At 42.7% G+C, this 22,239-nt stretch overlaps 1 protein-coding gene across 1 annotated transcript in view; it reads left to right on the forward strand.

Moving 5' to 3' along the window:
• PTPRQ (protein tyrosine phosphatase receptor type Q) overlaps positions 1–22,239 on the forward strand; it is a 1,452,710-nt gene that overhangs the window by 1,357,249 nt on the left and 73,222 nt on the right. Inside the window, exons 62-63 of the mRNA XM_086919596.1 lie at positions 19,678–19,812; positions 19,902–20,027. Of these exons, the coding sequence (XP_086775722.1) occupies positions 19,678–19,812; positions 19,902–20,027 (261 nt within the window). The remainder of the gene's footprint in view (positions 1–19,677; positions 19,813–19,901; positions 20,028–22,239) is intronic.

Raw genomic sequence — 22,239 nt, forward strand, 5'->3', positions numbered from 1 at the left:
GAAGTTATGCTGCTGCTTCGTAGACTTCCGCGTGGCATTCAACCTATTGGATAGGAGATGCCTTTGGAAGTCCCTAAGAAAAGATAATAGGGGCTCCTGGGAATTATCTAGGAGCTACACAAACATAATTGGGCGCAAGTCATCAAAGACACAGACGGAGCCTTGACAACTAAAATATTGGTTAGGAATGGTTTAAGGCAGGGATGTGTATTGGCTCCCTTACTGTTTGCAATATATCTGTCTGATCTCCCAGCCACCTTAGAAGTGAACAGAAGTGTCACCCCTAAAATGCATGGGAAACAATTGGCCTGTTTGCTGTACGCCGACGATTTGGTAATCTTTGACCAAACAGAGATTGGAAGTTATATGCCTTTAATGAATACTGCTTGGCCAAACGTCTGACTGTAAACATGGACAAAACTAAAATCCTATTTTTTGGGAAGAAAACTCAGAATTTTAATTGGTATCTGGTTTCTATCAAACTAGAAATGGTGAACGAATATAGATATCTCGATATCTGGTTTGAAAAGTCTTTAAAATGGGACATCCACCTGGTAGCCCAGAATGCCAAAGCCCATACATTAGGATGTGGGCTAAGGAAATTTAACCAAATCTATGGGGATATGTCACATAGACCTTTATTGAATGCCTATAAGGCAATGATACCCCACAAGTGCTGTATGAGGCCGATGTCTTGTATTTGAGTAGGAAGAACAACTGGGACGTTGAGGAAGGGAAATGTCTAAACCATTGATGTCACTGCCTGGCTCATCTATGATCCAGGCAATCCGAGTAGAGCTAGGAGTGACAGCATGGAACATAGAGGTGCAAGTGGCCCTTTTAAGATTTTGCAAAAGATTGGGATCTGAGGAAGTCACAAAAGTGTCACAATGGTGTAAAGAGGAGATTTTGCATAGCAACTTAACTTGGGCCAAGAGGATTAGAATGAAATTGGGCATGATATGTAAAAATCTAAAAGTAAAAATTGACCATGCTACACTGTCGGTTGAAGCTTCAAATGGAGAGCTTAGAACGGCAGGAAGAGAAGTATTGAGGCAAAATGACATGACATACCTGGGAAAGAAAGTATCAGTCCACTATATGATGAATAGCTGGGAGAATGATATGTGGTACCCTTACTTGGATACACTACCAAATGCTGGACTAAGAGCTGAAGTGCTCAGGTGGAGAATAGGGGTTAACCATTGGGCATCTCATGGAAATAGAAAAGCCGAAATGGTACAACCGGACGGTAAATGTCGCTGTGGATTAGGTACCAAATGTGACAATTTACATATTTTATTAGACTGTCAAAAATTTGTGTCACAGCGGAAATTGTTTTTACGACCTATGTTTTTTAAATATGGTACCACTGAGCGCCTGTTAGCAATTAATCTATGTACTGACATGCCACATCTTCATGTAGTAATCACCATGGCAAAATATTTGAAGGCGATAAAAAGGACTGTGTTGGAATAAATAAGATTGGATAGAAATTGGCATGGAAAATGCTTAAAGTACATTATGCTTAGGCTGTAACACTATCTTTATGGTGTTGCTTTTTTGTAACTCTAGGAATACTTTTATAGGACTTTTTAAGTTGCGGGAGGGAGGTAGGATCTCCAATTTTGAAGGTATCGCTTTTTTAAAAGTGGCATTGAAAATATTGTATATGGTTTAAATTATTTATTGAAATATGTATTATGTTGTTTAGAGACCAATGGTCTAATAAACGTACTTTTACTACTACTACTACACTGAACTCTGTGGAGTATTGCAAATTTAGAAAATAGAGCATTCTAATGGGCCAGGTGGGAAGTTTTGGGAAGTTTAATCAAATGGCGTCAAATGTATTAGCAAAACCAAAAATTCTCTTACTATGTAAATGCTGACCTGTGCCCAGCCCACTGCTGGGCATGACCCAAGGGGTCTCACGAAGCCAGTCCCTGCATCCAACCCTTTGCTTCACACATCCAAAGTCCATGCTCAGCTACAGTTGGCTGTCCGTAGAGGGTTGGGCACAAGTTCTGCCCTATGGCCAAACCTCTGCTGTACATGGCCAAAGTCATGCAAAGATGGGCCACGCCCGGGTGAAGGTGCAGCAAAGGGTTCCTGCAGTACCAATGGGCAAATCAAGCATAACAGCTCCTACCCAACACTTCTCCTAATTGATTTACACGAGGGAGACAGGTCATGGGAAACACACAGAAAAAAATGGGGAAGTTGGCCCTTTTGTGTGCTAGTCTGGAAGATCACTAATTAGCATTCATAATATAAAAATGATTCAGTACTGTATTGTACTTTATATTTAGTGCATTTAAATAGACCATGTCTATGTACACAAACATATGCATTGATAACACTAAGGGGGTCACTAGGATTGCGGACGGACTTGCGTCCGTCCGCGACCCCAGAGCAGGAGGGAACCTCCGCATGGCATGCGGAGCTCCCTCCTGTGCAATTAGGATGTGACCGTAAAGGTTGCGGTCACATCCTCTACTTTTAACATTGCGGCGGGTGGAGCTTCAAGCTGCACCCGCCGCAATGTTAAAAATGCACACATTGCATTTGCATGCAGTAAGAGGCAGGCACTGCGCGGTGCCTGACGCTTTCTGCATGCAAATGCAGGGGGGTACCATAGGTACCCCCCATGTGCACCCCCCACCCCCCCTTCACCTAGGGGGCCCGCAACGGGCCCCCGCAGTGAAGTTCCGTATGCTTTTCCACGGCGGAAAACCCGCAGCGGAAAAGCATAATTTACAGGCCATCCTAATATGGTGGACGGTGTCTGGAAGACACCGTCATCATATTAGAGCTTTTCCGCCACAGTTGTAAGCTGACAGCGGCGGAAAAGCTGCGGACGGAAACCAGGACCCACCAGCCATCCTAATGTGGCGGTGGGTCTTTGGTCAGTCCGCTGCGGTTTTTCCGCATCCTCTAGGCCTGCGGTGCCTTCCGCCGGCCCCGAGGATGCGGAAAAACCGCAATCATAATGACCCCCTTAATATTTTTGCAAAAGAGATTCAAAAATACAACAGCTAATCAATAATACCTTATTTGTTAAGGAAACAAGACTACAGCAAAAGCAACAGGATGTTAATTCAATTAAAACAGTAAGTTAAGAACAGGTACAACAGTATAAACTCCATATCGCTTTAATAAAGACTTCATGTTAAATTTGGGCAGAGCAGAAGCAGATGGCCGAAATCATTAGGCTCCTCAGCGGTACAATCACAAATCTAATTAGGGGCAGTATCAACGAATTTGGTTAGTTTATATCATCTTCTTACCCGTCCTAAACACATAAAACGTAGCAGGCGCGTGGGTGTGCAATCAAACACAGATGTTAAATAGGTACTAGTTTACATATTTATCTTGCAGCAATTTAACAAAGCAAGAGACTTCCCTTATATAAATTTCCTACCACTTGGAGCAAAAAATGAAAGCAGTTTCCTTTAGCCTTTGTTTTATTCAATGTGATTTCCACAATGAGTAAATCAAATGCCCCTTTCACATATACTTAAGGTTCTTGAATCAAAACAAATTGTTGTAGCCCAGATAGACCGCACATAAAATCACTATAATCCAGCCCCCCCAATCCTTCAAATGCCGGAGGTGGTAGTTCAAGTTCCTATCTTAGTGCTTGTATCCCAAAACAGAGAGGCAGTGCATTGGAAAATATGAACTTAAAAAGATGAGTCACATTGAAATAAAGGTGGATGTTCTTTTGACGGTATCGCTTTTATTTGGTTGGGAAGTAAGGGCCAGATATATCAAGCCTTTTTGCGTTCGTAGTTTGCGAGCGCAAGAATTGCTTTTCATATGTAGCAAACCTAATTTTGCTATTCAGTAACCTGTTACTGAATCGCAAAATGGGTTTACGATTCGATATTAGGAAGTGGCATGTTTAGGGCATCCCTTTCTAATACCGAATCGTATCGGTATGTGTGACTGTTTTGTGACCTCAATTGCAGTCGCAAAGCATTCGCTTTTTCCACCTACTTCAAGTAGGTGGTAACCCATTTGCAAATGGGAAGGGGTCCCCAAGGACCCCCTTTCCCTTTGTGAATGTTTATCAAAGCATTTTTAAGAGCAAGTTGCTCTTAAAAAATGTAAAGTAAACTGTACATTTTTCTTTTTGTGAGGCATCTCTTTGTCCTTTAAGGAAAACGGGCTGCTTTACAAAAAAAAAGATTACTTTATTTAAAAGCAATCACGGACATGGTGGTCTGCTGATCTCAGCAGGCCATCATCCCCGTGATTTTTGTGATTCCTAGGGGGTCGCAAATTGCAACCTACCTCACTGATATTCATGAGGTAGATCATTTGCGACCCACTAGGATTCGCAAAAGATGTACTATACACCTTCATATGCATCTTGTGATTCCCTAATTGCGAATCCTTCTGATTGGCAATTAGGGAATCACTAAATGCTATATTCATAATTCTGGCCCTAGGGTCTTTCTCCTGACACAATTCACACGCAATTTTTTTAAAGCCCCAAATGCATTTCCAGTGCAAAACTGTAATAGGATTTGCATCATTTGAGGTCGTGAGTAAAATATGGAATTACAATTCTAGCCTGTGTTAACTACATATGATGTACAAACTGTTACATAAAGCTGTATTTACATGTAGATTAAATATATTGTGTTCTTCTTTCCGTTGCAACAATATATGTGACTTCCACATGCAGTTTTTCTTAATGTCTCTCAGATAAAGACTCATGCGTCATTATAAAGTATACTCCATATCCACATTGGAGTTCTTTGTTTTTAGGTCTTCCTAATGTTAGTAGATCATTTAACACGGCAAATATAAAATACTTGGAATTCTCACGGAAGCTCAATGTGGTGAAATCAACAAGTAGGCAGTTATACCCGGGTGTCCAAAAATGGATCATTTGGGCACCCGGGTCAATTTGGACAATTCAACAAAAACTGTTTAACCCTGCATTGCAGCAAATGACAGCAAATACCCCAGATGATTATCAGTTAAATTCAACTAGGAAAAACATAATTAAAGTTGAAAACACAACACAATAAAATTCCAAATTCAATATAGAGAATAAAGAAAGATGGAAATAGTAAAATGACACTAACAATTATTACAAATGGTTTGTATTAACCATATATGTGATTTGTTGAAATTTTTAAAGCAAGAAGCAGATGTGTTTTTATCAGAACCTTTACTTTTCTTGTTCTCAATACATCAGTAGAGCAAGACAGGTTGTTAAAGACAACGTGGGCCCCTTGAAGTTGGATATGTCATTGGTCGAGATCCTTTATTTTAGGTGCCAAGTGTTCTGAGCAGGAGAAGGTCAGATTTCGTAGCCACTTAGGCTGTTTCGACACTTAGCGGTATTATTCATATGACCCTGGTCCCAAATTCTATGTTTGAACTTAGTCACTCTTTTAGTACTTGTTTTCCTTCCCTGGGGCAAAGCAGGAAGCTATAGTCCATGGGATTGGATACTATTCTGCAGCGGTCCCTCAGTAGCTTCAAATGCTAGGTGAAAAATCTTGGGATGAGGCAGAATGGCAACACTTTGCCAGTTTAGTTGCACTTTCCTAGAGGAGCTTTGGTGCCTAATCCTGGTGCACCAGAATAACATAAATGATTCTATCCCCATATATTTGTAGATGCTATGTATCACTCCTATTCTCTCCTACAGCTTTAGGTCACAAGAGCAGGCTTCTGCATCATGTCATGTCTTTCTCTAGCAAGCATTCTCACAAATTCAAAAGCAGTCCACAACTGGATCTTTTTCTATAGGATACAGATGATCTTCGAGCTATGTTCTGAGGAGTTTGTAGTGAGATATTATTTTTATTCTGTACACAAGTCACTGATTGGATATTCCCATAAGCCAAATAATAACAGATTCCACAGTAAAATTCAATCTCCTATTTCAGCACTTTCTATTTCGCCTTTCTACAAACAACCCTGTAGTCCCCCGTTGTAAATGGTACAAGCTCAGAAGCTCTGATATATAAGGGAACCCCTCTCTTCGGGATCTTGGAACAGATTTCCCACTTACTGTTGATAGAGACAAATGTCTGAGAGACCTTTGTGCATGAAAAAAAAAGTTTTCTGTCACTTGAGGAAGGCTGTTGCTGATGGTCTTTTTTGATCCCACTAGTTTTTTTTCTTCTCACAGATCGCCCATCAAAACTAAACAGTCAGGGGCATATTCACAAGGAGCTATCGCCGAATTACCAGCACTTTATCTCAGCCAAAGTCGTGATAAATTTACCCCACCATTCACAAGCAGGTGCTAACAGCCCACAGCACCAGTTTTCCTGCGATAGCAGCAGAAAAGAACATCGCCACAGAGGACCACCGTAACTATCGCTAATGAGATGCAGAGTAGGCGTTCCCGTGCCAAAAGCTGTGACAACACCACACCTCAACATTCACAACGACCAGCCAGATCGGCGATAAGAACACAAAACACGTGATACGGTGCGTTAGCAGCAGGAAATTTACACCTGTTGTGACCTGGTGTAAAGTCGGACAACAGCCTGCACCACCAAAGGGAGCCCGTGGATGAGGGACCAGGACTACCCTGTGGACCAGTAGGTCTCACATCCAGTACCTAGTCGTGATTCAAGAATGGCAGAGTCCACACCGGTGGTCGCACGGAGAGGAGTGAGAGGAAGATGTGTCTCAGTCTGAACGAAAGCCGGGTCACAGTGATGGAGGTGACCGAACACATGGTGCCACTGAACCGGAACTACGCAGGCCGGTGGGGCCACCAACTTATGCCGGCGACACTCGGTGAATGGCCCGTGCTGACCGCTCCCTCCGGCCTACACTGCTCAAGGCCTAGTCTGTGCTCGAATAGGCCTCAGTTTTTGAACTGAACATCGAGTATGCAAAGGCAGATGGCACTTCCTTGGACGCAAGGAGAGACGTAAGTGGATGACACCTTGCATCTTGGTGGAGAGAAAAGGATCATTGTTACGGAGGTGTTCGTACACTGCCGACAACTGCCCTGGTGTCACTAACTCTGTGCATCGCGAGCCAACGACATGTGGCTGTGGGCCACTGCTGACTGCTGCCTCCGGCTTACACTGCGGTCCAGTAGGTCCCAGAGTCATGATACAGCAATGGCGGAGTTCACATCAGTGTACCGCCTTCATCGCAGACTGCATCCCCACTCAGCCCTGGTGCAACTAAGTCTGTTTACCGACCTTCATGGACACTCTCTGGTCAAACTGTGATAGCGTCTGAGCCTATACACTAGGGGACAGTTTTCCTCCTCATGTAGCTGATACCGAAATGGTGGTGGCCATGGGGATGTCGCAATCCACTCCTCCATTTGCTGCTTCCTGATAAAATCAAACCGTTTGACGTCTTGCCCTGGAGGACACCTTTCACTGTCCCCCGAAACACTCCGAAACATACACCTCGGACACTGATGGTGATCCGCACAGGTACATGCGGTGTGCCAAGGGGATCTGGGACATGATCCTGGGTGTTTGTGTGTGTGCAGTGTGCTACGCCTCATTGTGCATGTATGTCATTGTGCCCATCTCCCCCCGTCCACCCAGTCCCTGTTCATGGCACTCCCTGTTGATGTTGTCTCAGGTCCTCTCGAGCTGTGTCCGTACTCCCTACTCCTTGCACCGTCTCCACACTGATGACTGTGACCTGGGTTTCCTCCAACTCCTCCGCGGGCACTGGACTGCTACCTCCTGTCACCGTTGCTGCCTTCCTGTTGGCAGCGGGTTGTTGCCTGGTTTAGGTAGTCATGTCATGCCAGCGTCTATTGGCCTCCTGGGTTGGCCTTCTCTGCACTCCGACTGCACTCGAGGTGGTCTGCTATTGGGTCACTTGCTGGTAGTGTTCTGTCACCTCCATGACGCTGCTCTTGTTGTCCTGAGGACTGCACCCCATCTTCCTCGCCCTCTTCTCCTTGGCCTTCCCCGACCCTGTTGTTACTTGCTGGTATTCTGTGGGGGTTGTGGGGTTCGAGTTGGCCTCTGCGCTGGGTCAGGGCGCATCCATGTTGCTACGTGCTTTGGCTTGTTTCTGATGTATTTTTTCTGTGGTTTTTATGGTGCACTGTCCCGCCAGAGCCTTGGGATTTGCAGGCTTGTGGCTGTTTTTCACTACTTTTTATACCGCGTTTGGCATCATCGCATGTTTTTGTGTGTTCGCCTATCGCATTTTAGCGGCGTGGTTTTGATTTTCAGGCTGACTGTTGCTGCGTTATCTGTTGTGTATCGCATGCTACCGCCTTATTGTGAATTGCACGTTGGCAAGGGGTTATTTTCCGGCGATAGGCTGCGATGTTGAAAGTTGTGTTACGCTACTCTTGCGATAGTGATCACACCTTCTTGTGAATATACCCCTCAGTGTTTCCACTGTACCAGTCTTCTTGGTTCTCTTGTAGGCCTACAGTTCGCATCTACTTGAATGCTAATTATAGTCACTGTAGGAAAACAGTCCCTTTGGCTGTCAGTTAGCACACAGGGCACTTTCTTGAAGTTAGTTTTCTGCTTTGGATATTAAAAATACTACTTTTACTACTAAATTAGATTTTTTATTAAAAAGTGTAAAATATATTTCAGGCTAGTTTCTATTATTTCACTAGGCTGTATTGCGAAAATGATCTTTTATTTATTATTAGGCCCATTCAAAGGGACTGTCATTTTTCCCATACAGTGGCAAACAGCTATTTTTAATGTTTCCCACTTTTAAAAATGAGGCACTCAGGGCTAGATGTAGGTAATTGCAAATTACGGATTCTAAAATACCGAATTTTACCAATTCGGTATTTTAGAATCGGTAATTGCAATGTAGATAAAAATTCGGTAAAAAATACAGAATCAGTAAGATTCGGTATTTCCCATTGATTCCTATGGGCCTACATCTAGCCCCTTGTCTTGTGGAAATAGAGAGTATACTTAGTGGCGACTAATCTAATGTATAATGGTAGTTTTCCTTAATGGCAGAGCACTTTTCTCTGACACAAGTTCCTGCATGTAGTTTCAAAACTACAGCTAGGTAAGTCACAGTTGTGTACTCTAAATCTATATCCTTTAGTCATAGCTATGTGATATACACTATAGCCCACTTGTGACATATAACTTTCATGCCACTGGTACATTTTCTTCAATAATTTACCATGGCCTTTCTGTAAGGTTAAAAAGCCAATTGGGCATAATCAATTTGCTACTCATGTTTTAGGGGCCGAGCATATGAACTGTGAGACTGAATGGCAGTCCTCATACCTTGAAAAATCGGGGCATTAAATGGAGAAAAAAAACTAGAAACACCTCACTGAAGAAAATGTATTTCCTTAACCAAATTTTCATGTTGAACAGTTATGAGCTTGTTTGCCATGCAGTATCTCCTCAGTTATTCATGCCTCTATGCTAATATTGGGTGCCAAAAATGCCTAGTCTTGACTTACATTTGTGATAGGTGCCCATAGACATCTTGCAGTTGACAGAATTGAATAAAGGCGAATACTCAAACATTTTTTGTTCTCATTTTGGAATTGATATCAATCCATTTCTGTTTAGAGAGAGATCCGGTGTCTACACACCTGCCCGGACGAGCTAGGGGTGGCAGGGAGCAGAAGGGGAACATTCCCAGAAGTTTGGAAAATTTGAAAGTTGTCATTTATTCAACCTCCAGAGGAGCTAGACAATGTGCTGAATCTTGCCCAGTAAAATTTCTCTCAAGACATTGTAAGAAATTCAAGTTCACTCCACTTTGAGGTTGTTTGCACACTCAAAACTAGTATGATACGCCCCATGTACAGATCGGGTAAGCAGGGATATCTGGTTGCACGAAATATGTGCACGTGTGTGGGGGCTGAAAGAGTGAAGCTACTGTCTAACTCAAGCCACCCACAAGATCCCACTCGTTTAGCACACCTGTGTAAATACTACTAACACAGGTAGCCTACAGCTCTGTCTATCTCAAGAATGAGCGTAGGGATTGAACATTTCTATCAGGAATCCTAATTTATTTTTAAGACCCTCACCCACTCTATTAGTGGCATGTTTCATCATCGAGTCTCATCCTGGTGCATAATAACCAGGAAGGGCTTGACCGTATTCCAGGAAACACTTAAGGATATTAACTGATGGGGACTAGTTATATAAAAATACCTTAGGAAAACCTGGTATCCCTTTATTATTGGTGTCCTAGGCATGGGTAAAAACCTATTTTTTGGGTGCTTCAGGGTGCTTAATAAGCTTTACTCCCTACTCTTTTCTGGATGACATGTTTCAGCCCTAGTGTAAGCCTTGTATGAATTTGGGTATAAGTTACTAGATGTCCTTTACATGTCAGTCAGATGCATTGTACGTTAACATACACAACAATTAAAAACACACATGCATGCCTACTTTCCTCATTGAAGGAAACATGTATCAGCTCCCTAAAACAGTAAGAGCCTCATTTATGTAAAGTGTTGCATTGCTGCGTGAAAGCAGCGATGCAACACCTCTCAGTGCGCCCTCCTTGCGACATGATGGATGCATCATATTTAGTGTATGACGCATCATATCGCAAGTAATGACAGATATGTCAGTATTACTGACGTATCTGTTGGCACATTCCTGGAGTTGTGTCGGAAGCATGACGCAACTCCAGTTCCTTTCCCCCACGTGAATGGGACTATGTCACCCTTATCCCTAGCTGCATCGAATTGTAAATATGGCACAACATTGCACATTATTTACGCCGCCGCTGTCACACTTTGTCACTAAAAGTGATGCAACAGCAGTGTATAAGTGACGCAGGCCTTCATAAATAAGGCCCTAAGGGTGCTGCGCCTTAGGAAAGCACAGGGGACATGTCTGTGTAGCCACACTTTGGTTGAGGTTACCATGCCGGTAATTAACCTACTTCTTTACCCTGCTGCAATCCTGGCTGAGGGGGATTATTTTGTGTTTCCTCTATCTCACATGTCTAACTCAGCCTTTTATGGGCACACAGTTAGACTGTCACAGAAGGGACCTTCAGTTGGTAATGGTCCCATATACTTTTGGCTCTAATGTGAGTCTGTAGTACAATTCACTGTATACACACTGTAGACAACATCTGCACCAACATAACAACTTAGAATTGCCTGAACAGTGAGGAGTTTTACATGAGCTTCGAAAAGTGAGGTGTTTCACATGAGCTTCAATAAGTACACACATTTCCAGCCTGAATATAATGTTAATTCGGGCATATTTGTAGTCCTTACTGTGCTTTGGGTTTTGATTATATTGCCCGGGGTCAGGTTAGGGTTTTGAACTTCCCTGCTGGACAAGTTAAATACACTCCCTGGCAGCATGAGGACAGCAGGTAGATCAAACCCTTCCCAACACAATAGGCTCTTCCAGAGGAGGTTTGACCTGTCCTGGAATAGGAAAATTTTTGGGCAGAATCTGAGTAATTGCGTTCAAACTGTCTAGCAAGCATGGGCATGACCTTCCCAGAGAAACAATAACAATAAGAACAGGACCTCTCTCTCTACTACGGCCCCTTTGAAGTTTTGGGAAAGGAATTTTTCATTCATTAGACAGTGGGGTGTGCTTAAAACTCTCAGGGAACTGAGATCATCCTCCCCGAAGTTGTGTTATTGAAAATCCCAGAATGCTGTCCAGGAGGGCTGGGACAAAGATGAAATTATGGTGTGTCATGTTTAGATTTGACAACAGTGACCACTTTCTGGAACTATCCACATCTACGTGAAAACCCCTGCAAAAGGAAGATGTCAGGTTGGATGTTGTCCTCAGATATGGCTTTATTCTCAGAATGGCCTTCTTCCAGGCACTACCAGCTCTCATCTTAATGACTTCAGAGGATTCGGGTGGCCACGTAGGGGTTAGGGCCTTTAGGGTAAAGCTCAGCCGGGAAGGAGATCTGAAAAGACAAGGAATATCATTATTATACGGGTTATCTTCATAACTCTATAACATGCATAATCATTATTCTTAACAGCATCTGATTTTCTCAATCTTTCCCTCTCCTCTCGCCCTGCTACTTGAATCGCCGTTCCTTTCTCATGTTCCACATTTTACTGTGTGTAACCAAACAAGGGTTATCTTGTGATTAGCAAAAAATGCCTCACTCACATTCCCAATGATAAGTGCTCCTATGCAAGCTCACATCTCATGCCTGTAGAGTTCTTGGTTCTTTTTTTACCTTAGAATCTTTGCTCTCTCAGTTATACAACAATAACTTCAATCATACTCTTTTCCTTTTTGTTTCGACATTACAACAGGATCAGCACTCCCACTAAGAACAAGGAATATTTCAGGGAATTGGCTGGCGCTGTAGAGTGCCTGAACCTCCTCCCTGAGAAATAAAGAGTTCTTCCCATTTGGTGTAGTCTTCCTTTAAACTCGGATCTACCCAAAATGGACACCACTCAAAGGATTCTGGAACTTGAGGTCCTGCACCGAGTTCTGTAGAATTTCTTGGGATTGCATGCAGTCAAGCAATTATTTTCTCTAAAACTATATTGTGGTGGAGTGTTCAATACAAATAGTGAAACAGTGTTGTGGCATCTTTAATCCTTTTGATTTGATGGTTGTTAAGAAGGAATACTTATTGGACTTGTTGATTGTTTCATTTATATTTATTATTGCTTCCTTAAGAGGAGGATATGTGTTGTTCCTTGCCTTGGTTCCTATGCATCCTTCCCAGAGTTCCAGATCCCTGCTGCTCAGCCAGTGTGTGAGATCATTAGAATGATGAACGTGTTTGTGGTTGGATGAGTGTCAGTTGAAGGAATGCTCTGAGCAGCAAGGACCTGGAACTCTGGGGAGGATGCTTAGCAACCAAGACAAGTCACAACAAACAACGTTTACATTACGCGGTCCAATGAAAAAAATTAGCAACAACCATACAATGCAGTCCAAGAGACGAGGTGTTTACTGGTCATTCCCTGACATAAGACCCAAAGAGAACCAATAGCATCTGTACTGCCAAGTTTGGTTGGTGCTCTTAACTCTTCCTTAGATCAAGCCAGGATACCAACAAAATGGAAACATGCCCTAGTCAGGCCTATCCTAAAAATAACCCTATCCTATTGGTTAACTACCGGCCCATTTCCCTACTACCTTACTTTGGGAAAGTTTTGGAATACTTAGTGAACAAACGGCTCACTACATTTGTGGAGGCACACGGGATTTTGGATCCGTCCCAATCAGGCTTCCGTGCTGCCCACGGTATAGAGACCGCAGTCCTAGAGATTGTGGATAATATCAGGCTTAGGTTGGACAAAGGGAAGTCAGCAATTCTGGTCCTTCTGGACCTATCAGCAGCTTTTGATATCATATCCCACAACATTCTGAAACATCGATTGTGGGAGATCGGTATCAGAGGAAAAGGCCTCGACTGGCTGGGTAACAATCTTACTGACCGCTCCAATACAGTTCAAGTTGACTCCCTGACCTCCAGCAGCCGCCTAGTCACCATGGGGGTACCCCAAGGATCTATCCTAAGTCCTACGCTGTTCAATCTATACTTGACCCCGCTGGCCAATGTCATTAAATCGTATGGCTTTGAAAACGTATCGTACGCTGACGACACCCATTTACTTATTACATGCGGCCCAGACTACTCTGACACTCGTCTCCGCTTTAAAAACTGTATGATTGATATAAGTAACTGGATGAGCAGAAACAAATTCCAACTAAACAGCAGTAAAACGGACATCATTCTGTTTGGCAAGGCCGAGGAATTTTGGTCACATGAATGGTGGCCTCCGGAACTGGGCTCCTGTCCCCCCTCTCCCCTCCCTCCTAAACCTGTAATCCGAAACCTAGGGATAACAATAGATCATTACCTGTCCATGAAAAATCATGTCAGCCAGGTAATCGGCATCTGCTACGGGATCATGCGTAATCTCAGGAAGATTTTCAAAGGGCTTCCTATTGAAGCCAGGAAGCCTTTGGTGCAGGGTTTGGTCATCAGCCGGCTCGATTACGGCAATGCTCTGTTTTTTGGACTCAATGAAAACCTGCTTCCCAAACTGCATACCCTGCAAAATGCTGCGGCCAGATTGACTCTTGACCTTCCACCTAGAACCCCTCCCGCCCCCACTTTGAAAAAACTCCATTGGCTTCCCATTCGCCAGAGAAGCCACTTTAATAGTCTGAGTCTAACGCATGCCATCTTGTATAACTTTGGTCCCAACTACCTCTGCAAGAAGCTTAACTGGTATGCACCCAATAGATCACTAAGATCAAGCAATAAATCATTCCTGATCCAGCCTCGTATCCGTACCTATCGAAATTGCCACCACGCTTTTTCTTATCTGGCCCCTCGGCTGTGGAATAAACTGCCCCCCCCCCACACCTTTTATCCATTTCTGAACACAAACTCTTCCGTGCTAGTCTTAAAACCTGGCTGTTCCCGAAATGAGGTTTGCCGCTGCCTGAAACATCTCTTCTGCACTGTTCAACTGTTTTTCTCTGCCCAAGCGCCTTGAGACCTTGCGGTGATAAGTTGCACTCTATAAAAACATTTGATCTGACCTGACCTTATGGAATTATCCATAAATGGAATGGGACATAGTGGACTGTGTCAGGACCGGTGGCACTGGCCTCCCAACTCCCTCTAGGGAACAGTAGTGGGGTGGGCTTGCTGGGAACCCCGGAGGAGAGGGTTTTCCTGGAACTTCTGTGGACTGCTTCTGTGGCGGTGACCCCCAAATGAGAACCACCTGAAACCTGCTTGACACACAAGGGCCCTGCAAGTGGCTAGGAGGTTATGGGGCCTGGGAACAGCAGGCAGGGAGGACCATCCATCTCAGTTGTCATGGATTACTTCTGAGTCTCAAGGATAATTACTAGAAGGCCAGAAAGAGGAGCAGGTTCTGGGTACTGGGGGCAAGAAGCCTAATCATCAGGCTGTGAAGAGCTAGAGGGAAGGAGGACAGGTGCTCAATTGAGGGAGTGTACTGCAAAGCAAACAGCTTGTAAGAAGCCAGGAGGTCTGGAATAAATACTCCAGGTGGCTACAGCATTCCATCTGTAGAAAATGCAACTTGCCTCGTTAAATTTGGCCCATTGGGGCAAGAGTAATCTGACTTTATTTAGCCTGCTCATTTTCAGGTAGCCCAGTGGGCCCATACTACAGGCCAAGGAAAATATAAGTGTGCCAAATGTTCCTTAAAACTCCACCAGTGAGCCTGTGGTTGAGTGTGTCCCCCCAGGGCCCTGACTAGGCCCAGATGTGTGTGGTGTCCCCTGCTGAGGTGCCCATAGTGTTTAGGGAGAAAACAGTGCTCTGGGAGTGACAGCATCACTGAACCCCTGGGAGAGCCTAAAGTGGCACATGAGGTGTGGAATATCACAGACCAAATAGCTTTGAATTCAAATTAAATCCCAACCCTCCTTTTGCCATCGTGAATGGTAATGGTTCAACAAGTAAGCTCCATGAATTTGTATGGAAGAATGGGAATGAGTGAGTGAGATAAAGAAACACAACTATGTTGCAACTCCTCTGATGGTGCCATTTGGAGAGCTTCCTGTCAGGTATTGATATTCTCAAGGTGTGTACATATTTATTCAGAGACTTTTGTCATGAGCTATTAATATGATGTACTGGATATCAGAAACCTCCCTTGTGGTGAATGATGGTGTCTGAAAAGTAAGTACTGATCAAACGAACCTTAGAAGCCCATATAACAAAGTAACGCATATATCTCACATTATATAAGAACATTAGTAGAGCAGTGAACATAACATGTGTATTTGAAAAGCACACGTTCACCCATAGGTCTATTGGCGCTGAATAACAGATGTTTAATGTTACCCAACTCAATGGTATTCATTTTATCGACCTCGGATGGATGAAAGGCTGAGCGGACTCACTGAGATTTGAACCTGTGACCATGAGGTCAAACACAGGCCCCTGCAGTGGATGCATTAGTCCACTGAGCCACCAGGAGATTGGTCACATACCAATTCTTGATGATCATGGCAGAAGGTCCCTGCTTGAACCAATTAGAGATTGGTCACATACCAATACTATGATGATCATGGCAGAAGGCCCCTGAACATTTCTAAAAAAACGGTAAAAGGCACTTACATGGGAGCTAGTGCCTGTCGATAGAGAAAATGGAGAAGGAATAATAACCTGCCTACATTACCAGAGCGAACAAATCTGAGTGACCAAGTAAGTGGAAAACAAAACAAAGGTGATGGGCAGGCCAAGTGACCGAACTAGAAGTGATAGCATATCACCTTAGACAATGAATAACTGAATTGCATTCCTTCTAGTGCAGTTGGGCCTGTGCTGACCGGAAGTTGGAGTTAAGGGTCTCCTATCTGAGCAGTGTTAAACTATACAACTAGTTTACTGTTTTAAGCACCACCTTCCAGTTCTCTATGTTCTACTTATTCCCTGTTTGTGCAATAAGGATTGACCCTTCCAATTTCTGAGAGGTGGCTCTCCCAGGCTGGCATAGACACATAGTACACTCCCATCCTGGAGCGGATGATAAGAAGCCATGCTATCCTCCTGCCTGTACTTTGGTACTTCAGTTCCCAGGTGAGATGGGAAGAGAAAGCCAGCTCTGCCACCAGAAAGCAAGTGCCAGGAGGGTGGGAAGCCACCCGGGCTGCACCCTTGTGGGATGCTGAGTGTCCAGCACTGGAAAGAAAATATCCCTCAAGTGTGAGGCGGGGAGTAAAAGAGAAAACTAAAAGTTGATGGCCATAGCTACATTAAAGGGAGTGTTTTGGACAGCTCAGCAGACCCAAAACCTTGCCCCCGTAAGACCATAGTTTCCTTGTTGTGGCCAAAGGAGGACAGTGGCAACACCAGTAGGGTTTCAATGGTGCTCAGTAGGCTGCCAGGAGACTGTTACGCCTCCCACAAGGAGCCCCACACATTTTGAAAATGTTAGGAGTATTTGTGTTTAGGTGCATAAAAAAGTGACCTTGGGTACCTTTTCTAGAGCTGGAATGTTCATGTTCAGCCTTATGGCACTAGTGTGTAGAGACCTTTGTTTTAGGTTATGAGACTGTTTTGCAATAAGTGTAACTTTAGAGAAAAGACTCGTGCAATGCCTAATATTGAACACTGAAATCTTTCTTTAATTAATAACTGTAAATATTCCACATAGCGTTGAATATATTTGAAAGGTGATACCATCCTGAAATGTTTTAATATTGATTGCATTGTCTATTCATCTTATAATTCTGCCTTAAATCATTGTGGTGACACCCTGACAATAATATGCCTGACTTTTATTATTCACACCTACAATGTTGTGTTAGGCTTATGGGTGGCATTATGGTTTTAGGGTTCAGAGCTTCCTCATGCACAGACTGTTCAAACTGCCTCCATTACTGGGGGTGTAGGGAAGATTGAGGGGGTTATACCCTCTTTTGATTTTGAGGCTCTCTAAGTGTGTCAGCATATGCATTTTCTCCTGCCAGTGTGAATACATATTTGTAAATGTGTGTGTAGGATTTAGTAGTGCATGTAGTGAAGTACGGTTTCTTTTCAGGAGTAAAATAACTAACTGGACAGCAATCCATTATATGTTACTTATGGCTTATTTGAGTCTTCAGGCTACAACACCTGCCCTGAGTGAACCTTTGAGTGTTCTATCCCGCCACACTTGGAATCAAGTGGTAAAAAAGTGCTATTGGATTGCCATTTAAGGTCTCTGCAGTGAAAGGACACCAATTGTGAGAGAACACAACTGTTACAGTTTGGTCCTAGTACCCCCTAGCTGCCCAGGGACTATCTGACAGGCAGTCTTGACAATCCTTTTCCCACTTTTAGAATTATTAAAAATGCTAGGGAATATTTAAATGTTAGGAAAAACATGTAGACCAGGAATGCATTAAAATGTTCCAGAAAGGTGAAATGTCAAACCAAAGCATAACAAAAACTGAATTGCCCATATGGAATTATTATCTGTTAAAATAATTCTTCCACTAGCTAATAATGGAGAATGTCACTGACAACCTGAAAATAGCCTCCCCTCTGCAAACAGATGAAATGACATGCTGTATTTGAAAATAATCCTAAAGGTAAATTTGAAATTCTGAGTAACATTAGTATTTAGAAGAAGATACCAGCCATGTCCCTGGTATAAACTATTTCTCCCATGGATGGTTTTTTTTTTTTCTTTTTTTTACGAGTGAATCATTTTGCTGCCCTGAGAAATTGAATCCGAAACCGGTCCCATGCTTCTTGTTTCTGGTCCAGGGAAGACATGGCTTGGTAGTTCGGGCTGGACTGTTCCCATGAGGCACAGGGTCAGACTGATTTGCATATGGCCATGTCTGAACTGGGGTGGCTGAGTGAGCTAAAGAATGGTGATGGATTAAACCCAGATCAGTTGACTGGGGGTGAGTGTTTGATTTGCTCAAACGCTCCATCCATCATCCCCTTTTGTATCACTTTGTTCGCCCTAAGTTGGCAGGGTATGCTCAGACGTGAGTCCCTTGCTCACTTGGCCACTGGATTCAAGATAGCCTGGCTGATGAGGATTATGAATCCGAAACCGGTCCCAGGAAGCTTGTTTCCGGTCCAGGGAAGACATGGCTTGGCAGTTCAGGCTGGACTGTTCCCATGAGGCACAGGGTCAGACTGATTTGCATATGGCCATTCTGAACTGGGGTGGCTGAATGAGCTAAAGAATGGTGATGGATTAAACCTAGATCAGTTGACTGGGGGTGAGTGTTTGATTTGCTCAAACGCTCCGTCCATCATCCCCTTTTGTATCGCTCTGAGAAATTGATGGACATGGATTGTCACAAAGAGGTTGTAGCACATACGTTGAATAATATCAGATTTTTTTCTAAATATTACTCCATACCTTAAAAAACACCTACACCATTTTAGTCGGACCTTTATTGACAACATATACGAATGCAGAAATAGAGTGCCCTATGCCCAGGCTTCATTGGCTCCCTAAAATCTTGTCATAGAATCTCATAGCCAATCAACCTCTAAAACATATTGACTCTCAAAAACAATAGTAGAAATCGGATATTCTGTTACCAAAAAAGTTAATAAGTACTTTCAGGATGAATATTGCAGATTATTGAAAAATGAAACGAATTATAACATACGACAATTACCTTAATGGACTATTTAGTGTACAAATTGACAAGGGCAAGATTGACAAAACAATTTCCTAAAGAATACTAAACTAATGAAGTACATGCTTTGAATATATTTGATAAATCTGATTGGTTCTAGAGGTATAATATATATTCAATATGAAGTGACACCAGTGATGTCTTTATGAGCTTAGGGTTGAATCCCCAATGGTGTTCTCAGTAGTGCGACTGGAGAATGCTCCACCATGTTTCAAATGCCAATGTGAAAACTGTATATTCTCATTTTGCAATATATATTTAGTATAGGGAGTATCCTTTCTAGGGTGTATGGCACATAATGTAAATAAAGTGTAATATATTTCATATTTCCATGTCTGGATTGCAAAGCGAGATAACATTGATGAATGCGCTTAAAGGGGAAGAGAATGACACATTTTTTAAGATTAAACACCTGCTCAACTTTACATGATTTCTTATTGTGATTCAGCGCCTATGTTGGATTATAATTAAATCCCTAAGTATGGTAATGGGCTACCTAACATTTTGTCATCTTGATTGAGAAGCATGTTGCACACTCTATATTTTCTCAATACTTCCCACTGACATTTTATCGTGTTCCTTTTAGGGATACATTTGTCCAAATGAATTTATTGCTACCCAAGGACCTTTGTCTGGAACAGTGGGAGATTTCTGGAGAATGGTTTGGGAGACAAAAGCAAAAACCATAGTCATGCTGTCACAATGTTTTGAAAAGGGAAGAGTAAGTAGTTAGAACAAATCTCAAAATATTCAATATATGTCATAGCTTTCTAATTATTGTTAACGAAACTTCTCTACTTCAAACTTCAGATAAGATGCCATCAGTACTGGCCTGAAGACAATAAACCGGTGACAGTATTTGGTGATATTGTGATGACTAAACTTTCTGAAGATGTTCAGCTGGACTGGACAGTCAGAGAACTAAAGGTTGAAAAGGTAAATTGTATCCGTAATTTGCAACAAAGTGGCAGCATGTTGAGGGCAATATAAATGTATTTTGGAGCCAATTGTCCATTCAGATTTTCTTTCGTGTGATTCCTTTGACTGTAGCATTGAACAGCATATCCACAAAGTGTCATAAAGCCTATATCTGTTTTAAGACTTTCATTGTATGTAATAGAGACTTAAAATAATAAGAAAAGATTGTTATAATAAAATGTGTAAAAGATAATAGTGTCGAGTAAACAAATTTACTATTAAAGTTTTTATCTTAAGTGCTAAAAGATTGTAAATGTTGTATCATGTAAAAGCATGAGTATGTGGTGACGTTAATCTTACTGTTGAACACAGCCAGGATTATATGGGTCCAGCTTCTGGCCATTGCATGCAATAGCCCTGAGCAGCCTTTCGTAACCTTAAGTCTTTATGAAGATAAATAGGTTTCTGGCAAAATTGCTGCCCCACATATCTCGGATTTGCTTTTTACTCGGACTGACATAAGTGGCACTCGAGGATAGATGTGTTTTTAGTGTCACAAAGTTTTTCTTCACACACATCGATTCAGCTACACCAGTAGGTAGTAACTGGTCATAACTCATTATTGTTACATATATTCAGGAAGATACATTCAATCCCCCCAACTCATGGATGTAGGACCTCTGATAGAAAATATATATCAACAGATCTCCTTTACTAAGCTTATATGACAAAAGTGATTTCGGATTTCAATTAATAGATACTCAGCTTCTCCTACTACTGTATGTGATTGCTTAAAGGCTGTAATAAGAAGTAAGTCGTCGGCAGTCACTACAGGTAAGAAGGAAAGGTCAATTTTTGATCAGCTACGAGCATCTCTAATAATGATAGACAGTGAGCTTCCGTGCCCTATACTTAACCATGTTGATGTATCAATCCAAGAGTTTCTAATGAATGAGCTTGTCTCTACCAAAATGCTGCTCAAAAACAATTATGGGACGGGGCTCACCAAACTTGGCTGACACATTTTTAGAATAATGAGAATATGAGATACATTCTGGCTTTAAAATTAAAGGTGCAGTCAGCAAAGAATTATATCATCATATCACAACGAATTGCATCAAATTCAAGACACACAGGGTATTATTACAAGTGATAAAGCATTAATTATCTCCATGTTCCAGGAGTACTACATGAAACACTTTTGGCAGAGATGGTGGCCTCCGGATATGCACCCTCCAGCTAACGCGGTCTTGTCCGTAAAAAATCTAGGTGTACAATCGGACAACTCCCTGAGCATGAAGCTACAGCTTCAGACTGTGGCCGGTCAGTGCTTTAGCTTTTTGAAAATACTTAAACAATTTCTGCCTCTACTTCAGATCCCACACAGGAAAACTGTGGTCCCGGCCCTAATTGGCTCCCGCTGGATTATGTGAATATTCTGTATCTTGGCCTCCCTGAGTATCTGCTTACCCACCTCCAGGTGGTGCAGAATGCTGCGGCTAGGACTATTCTATCTCTTGGCCCCAGGACTCGGGTGCCGGCCCATTTGAACTCTCTCCACTGGCTAGGGTTCCGCAAGCGGATACAGATTAAGGCCCTTGTATTGACTTTCAAGACCTTACATGGCGGTGGAGCCCCCTATCTAAGAAAGAGAGTCCAATTCTACCATCCTCGTTGCACTCTTCGCTCTGCCTCTTTGGCGCTAGTCTGCACTCCAGAGGTAAAGCGCTCCCGAATAGGAGGACTCTCCTTTCAGCTCCAAGTGGCTAAACTATGGAATAATCTACCTCTTGCTCTGAGACTACGGCAGGATTTACTTCCCTTCAAAAAGGCTCTTAAGACATGGCTGTTTCAGCAGTAATTCTGAGCACTTTGCTTTCCTGCATATTTCCCCTTCCCTCTTATGTTAGTCTTCACTCACCCAGCGCCGGGACACTCAGTTGAGTAGCTGTGCGCATTATAAAACCCCTGTTAACATAACATAACATAACATAACATAACATAACATAACTGTATCTAGAAGATCAACAGCCCAATAGATCTGAAAGGCTTTCTTACATTAAAGAAGTGAAGATAAATAAGATAATTACAGTACTAGGTTTTGAAAACCCCCATTACAGAGAAAGAGTTAAGGAAAGCGATAGTGAGGCTTCCATCAAGAAAAGTGGCTGCTCCAGATTCAATCCCTGTGGAATTTCATAAGATCTTCTTTTCAACTCTGGTCCCTCTC

The sequence above is a fragment of the Lissotriton vulgaris genome, chromosome 1_1 (genome assembly GCF_964263255.1).
Source record: "Lissotriton vulgaris chromosome 1_1, aLisVul1.2, whole genome shotgun sequence".
NCBI classification, from domain to species: domain Eukaryota; kingdom Metazoa; phylum Chordata; class Amphibia; order Caudata; family Salamandridae; genus Lissotriton; species Lissotriton vulgaris.